The sequence below is a fragment of the Elaeis guineensis genome, chromosome 6, assembly GCF_000442705.2.
Source record: "Elaeis guineensis isolate ETL-2024a chromosome 6, EG11, whole genome shotgun sequence".
Taxonomy (NCBI): Eukaryota; Viridiplantae; Streptophyta; class Magnoliopsida; order Arecales; family Arecaceae; genus Elaeis; species Elaeis guineensis.
In genome coordinates this window covers 125,255,127-125,260,858 of record NC_025998.2, presented here as the reverse complement: position 1 = coordinate 125,260,858, position 5,732 = coordinate 125,255,127, and the positions used below count along the sequence as shown (strand labels likewise).

The 5,732-nt window shown below is 35.5% G+C and overlaps 1 protein-coding gene across 1 annotated transcript; it reads right to left on the bottom strand.

Annotated features, from left to right (window-relative positions):
• Positions 1-253: 253 nt before the first annotated feature.
• On the bottom strand, positions 254-4,047 carry LOC105060011 (protein LATERAL BRANCHING OXIDOREDUCTASE 1). Its single transcript, XM_010943560.4, has 3 exons — positions 3,394-4,047; positions 852-1,179; positions 254-747 (listed from the first exon to the last, which is right to left on the bottom strand). Exons 1-3 carry the CDS (start codon positions 4,020-4,022, stop codon positions 484-486), a joined length of 1,221 nt encoding a protein of 406 aa, XP_010941862.1. The 5' UTR covers positions 4,023-4,047; the 3' UTR covers positions 254-483.
• Positions 4,048-5,732: the final 1,685 nt, after the last annotated feature.

Here is a 5,732-nt window from a genome sequence, read left to right as displayed (position 1 = left end):
AGAAAATGAACAATGAAGAAATAAGTGGTCAGCGGTCTCCGAAATGGCGTCACAAAGCGTGCAACTCAGGCTGCCCTGTTTGGTTGCCCCCTTTCTTTGGTTGCTGTTGCTTATAAATAGATGACTAAGAACTCATTAAATAAGCACTAAATAAGTGACTTTCTTGCATATCTGAAATTATTTCCACTTCCACTTATAAGGAATAAAGCCCGCAACAAACCAAACCAAATGATGCATTAATTTGGAGTCTAAATTAAGCAAATGCTGGGAAGGAAAATTCATCCATATCATAAAGCATCATAATATTTTACATACTTTCTGGTTAACACACTGAACAATACATAGTATGGAACACATAGTAGGTTTTATTGCAACATAACATTCCATTACATAGTATGGAAGATACAGTAGGTTTTATGTCAACATAACACTCCTTTGTACGACTTACTTAACAATCCTCTCCATAGCAAGACTATTGAGCAATCATACCACCTTCTTGAAATGATAAATTTGGGTGTTTTCTACCTCCAGCTTTTTAAAATTGCTATTTTTCCTTGACTTAAAGAACTCTCCCCAATTGTAGGCATTGTACTTAGCCGGGCTCTTCTTTTCATCTATAAGCTCCTCTAATGGCTGCACTTCCACATAATGTGCCGGATTGAAGAAGAAAGGAATGGAGAATCTCTCCCTCTCTGAGTTCACTGACACCCTATGCTCTGCGCTCTCATATTTATCATTGCTCCAGACCTACCATAAACAATGTCAAACATTACTTTTTCATAAAAACTATATTACATATCAATGTTGAATGACATAAATGATAGGAAGTTGAAATCTTGGTGCCTAATCACCTGAACAATGTCGCCAACATTGATAATATAAGAGTTGGGAATTGGCTTGACACGGATCCACTCGCCGTCAGATCGCCTCTTGACATCAAGCCCACTAACATCATCTTGAGCCAGGATGGTGAGAGCTCCAGGATCCTTATGCCGGCCGACACCTAGGGCGAGATGAGGGGAGGGGCATGGAGGGTAGTGATTGAGGCGGATGAAGCTAGATTGATCTTTAAAGAATCCATTCAATCGCTTGGCTGGCAAGCCCAAAGTCAGTGCAATCAGCTCCAGCAACCTGAAAGCTAATTCATTCACAGCTTTGGCATATTTCTCACATGCCTCCCTACACAAAGAAGAAATATGTAATAGATATGATGTTCCAAAAACTTTCGATGTCAAAGAGGATCTTAGCGGTCATCATGATCCGAAACATTTGTCCCAATTACGTATAGGACCAATAATTAAGTTGTGAAGACTTTATTAAATGATCAAGTTAATCCAATTTATATATAAAGTTGACATCAACTTTGCTCAATCTAGGTCTTTGTTTGCAAACGGATCTCACTCTGTAACAGAAGCATGCACATGTCTCATTTGGGTATGAAATTGCATACTGGTGATGTGCTTTATTTGTTGTCTACTTTCTTATTTTGTTCACGATACATGCCTTACTCTTTGCCATGGAAATAGAAGGTTCATTCTATTGACATGTATAATAACTATTATCATAAAAAAAAGACATGTATGATAACTTTTGTGACTGCTTGATGTTAATGAATTAAAAATCCAACTGTAACCGAGTATTTCACAATTATTATATTTCAATCTAAATAGCATGTTTCGCCCTTCTAATTTTATTCTTCATGCATACCTTAACCTTTACCATGAACACAAGTTAACAATAATTATATGATGCAAATCATGGTTCATGCCATCGATATGCAATGTACTTTTTGTTACAATTTCATGTCATTGAAATAAATAATTAAAAACATGTATTTTCTCTTATTATACATTGCTATACATGCCAATTATAAGCCTGTATATTGTGACAAACTTTAGTTATTTTTATCAAATGAGATGTTGGTGGAAATAAAACAACTTGAAACAGAATGGAAAATTTATATTTTTGTGAACTCATGTATGTTTCGGTAATTATCTTTAAAAAATAAACAAAATCGTTACCTTCTTCTTACTTCCTTCCTTAAGTGATTGGATATATAGTTCTTGTCAATGGTATATGTAGAATGGTACTTGAAACAATAATACTTTTTTTCTAAAATCCTTCTTCATGGAAAAATTTAATGTCTAGTAGTATTATAAAAAATACAAATAAAAGTTTATAATATCATCACTTTCATGCAAGTTGGGACATTTTATGAAAAAAGAGAATATATGGATAATGTTAGGAAATAAAATAAAGATAAGTTTAGGCACCAGAGGGGAATTTTATGAAATACATGGGCATGGTTTAGTGTGATCTATGTCAGTGATTGTGTGACAATTCTTTTGATCACATGATTCTATATAAGGAAAATATCTTATGAGTTAGAGCTATTTTTTTATTTTTTTTTATAGGTGCAAACAAGACAAATCGAGCCGAGTACCAGGTTGCTTGGGCTCAGCTTAGTATATTAAATATCTGCACAAGCTTGGCTCAAGTTTTAATTGAGCTTAACATAATTTGGATCAGCCAATAAATTTGAATTTTGACATTTTAGGATGTGACAATTTATATCTGCCAAGATATTTAAACCTGATATTCAAGATGGCCAACATTGTTACCATAGATCTTGGTAGAGATATCAACTAAGAGCCTAAGATGAAATCATTAGATTAAACTCATAAGTTCATATAATGATAATTAATTTGTAAAATAATATGGAAAATTATGACAGTTCGAAAATAATGATGACTAATAAGCTAAACAAAATATACTTAGAAATAGTAAATAAACAGAGGAAGTTAATTGGCACCATGTATATCTCGAGTACTTTTTTGGGAGCAAATTTAATGTAGTTGGATGGCTGATCCACTTAATAACTAGGTTGATATTTTATGTTAATTAGATCCCTCAGAGACTGATCCAAAAGAGCCTAACCAAAAGCTGACTCATCTGATCCAGATTGTTGACCCTCAAGTTGAATCATTGAAATTTAGAATTGCAGCTAAACAAGAAAATAATCCTCTTTTTCCAAAAAAAAAAAAAGAAAAAAAAGGAAAACAATCATCTAAATCTGCTTAAATTTATAATAGCAAATACCAGTTTTTCTTTATAAAAAATATGTTCCAAATATACATGCCATGGTTCCTTTAACATGATGCAAATATCTAAATTTTACCATGTTAAATACCTTTCGGACCCATTGTCAATACGAAGGAGCAGTCAAAAATTTATATTTATTTTTTATGATATTATGTATGGATCAGATATACCATGGCCGATTCCTCAAAAAAATTATGGACACAACTGAGATCAACAAATGCTTGAGAGAAAAAAATGATAACTTGAGATGCGCAACATGATAATAACATGTCATCGAGGAGAAGCCGTTACCTAAATCCTGGAGGATATTCTGGCCACCGGTTCCTAAGCGAGAGGAACTCATCAGTTCCGGGCACGGGCACCTCGTCAACGATGAAGTCGAACACCTCCTTCCAGTCCCTCACATTCTTTGTATGCTCCGTGTCGTAGTACCCGAGCGGATTCACTTCATCCCTCTTCATCTTCCACTTCTCCTCCGCCGGCAGCGCGAAGAATCCCTTGGACGCTGCCATGATGTTGTCCTGCAGCTCTGAAGGAACCCCGTGGTTGATCACCTGGAAGAACCCCCAATCCCGGCACGCCGCCTCCACCTCCGCTAGCAGACTGGAGACGGCCGGCGGGGCGGCGCCGCCGGCGGTGGGGATGGGGGAGTGGAGGACGGGGGAGAGGTCGATCCGTGGGATGCCAACGACCGCCTCTGTGGCGGTGGGTTTGGGTCGGTGCTCGGGAGCTTGGACGAAGGCTGCATCCACTAGAGAACCCATATCTTTTCCTCTACGCACGCAAGGATTATGGGAGTTCGAGAGTGGCTGGGGATCTCTACTTGCCTGGGTTCTTTCGTGGTTGATTGGATACAGCGAATCTGGACGCTTTTTATCTTCCGCTTGTTGCAAATTTTTGTTGTGTTTCTTGCCCTTCATCTCCACCTAATAATAATCTCGCCTCTTACCAAACGCCGGCTGACGTCTGCCGTGACTCGGATCAGTCGAAAGAAAGAGGAAATTTCAACGGCAGTCACCAACTCAATTTTAACCTACTTTGGAGCTTATTGCAACCTCATCATTGCTAGATTTTTACGAGTACAAATTTGTTTTCTATATTTTCATTGCCAGGCACTGGATTTGGATAAGCAATTGTAACTTTTCTCCTTCTAATAAGTAGGTAGGTTTCCTGTCACCATTGCAGGAACCTTCTTGATCTCTCTACAAGAAGGAAAAGTATAAATGGCCATCCGTCCAGCCAAAATCTGATATTATTAATGGCGGCTGTCAAATTATTAATTTATTTTTTATTTTAAAATAAAAATCTATTTAAAAATTATAAAGATACCACTTTAAAAAATTCTAAAATTTTTAAAAAATTATACTTGATCATTTCTCTGACCGTTATTTCTACTGTCACTTACTAGATAAAATCTTTCATATTAGCCATCCTATCTCGCTTCTTGATACTCCATTTCAGTACCAACAAATCTTCTATGATCGTATTTAAGAGATTTGTAAAGATTTTGCTAGAAAAATATCTAGGGTGCATTTGATTACACTTTTTGATTTTTGATTTTTGATTTTTAAAAAATATTTTTTATTTTTTTGATTTTTACTATTGAGTAAAAATAAAAAAATAAAAAGTATGTTTGGTAACTACGTCGCTATAAAGCAAAAAGTAACGTTTAAGAACGGGTAAAGAGCTCGATGAGGAAGAAGGATTTAGAAAGAGAAGGAGAAGGAGGTGGAGAGGTAAAGAGCTCGACGAGGGAGAAGGATTCGGGCTCTTTACTTTTTGATTTGGTATTTTAGATGTGTGGAAGTAAAACAAAAAAAATAGAAAAGTAAATTTTGAAAAACAAAAAATTTTTACTTAGCATATAAAGCAATTATTTTTATTTTTTTTATTTTTATTTTTATTTTTCATGATATTACCAAACATTGTTTTTTGATTTTTTTTTTAAAATTAAAAAATAAAAAAATATATTTTTTTAATGGCTAGCCAAATGCATCCTGTAAAGAAAGATAAAAGAGAGCAACCAGCTAGCCACCCGTCATTTACTCGAAATCAGGAGAATCAAGAAAAATGTACGATGGTCTAAAAGATCAAATAATTACAAATAATAGAGGAAAAAAAATTGAGTAAAAATAAAGTAAAAAGAGCTGATATAAAAAGTCACTTCTTTCAGCCCATGGTAATCTCCCATCCAAAGAGGAAATGTTTAAAAAGATCAGGAGCTTCCCCTTCTTATTAGACCACTGCTAAATCTTTAACATTGAATATCTTTCATCTTTAGTACCAATACCTAATCTCTTCCCCTCCAAAATCTTATTACCTATCAAATTTCCACCAGCTTCCCTTCCTCTGACCCCCTTACTATTTTCAATCCTGGTAGAGTTAGTGTAAAGAGATACTTGAAGATTTGTCTCCCAAGAACATACTGATAAAAGCACATAGAATAGCATCTTCTTGCATTCAAACTACTGTCACTACTCTCTCCTTTGTCACTTCTTATACTACCTCTAAAACTGTCATTACCATCAACATTATCACCACCGGTGCCACCATCTTTATTGCTCATATTCTTGAATTTCTTAAGCCTCATTGGGAGCACTCATCCCAAAGGCAAACTCCTCCACTTCCAT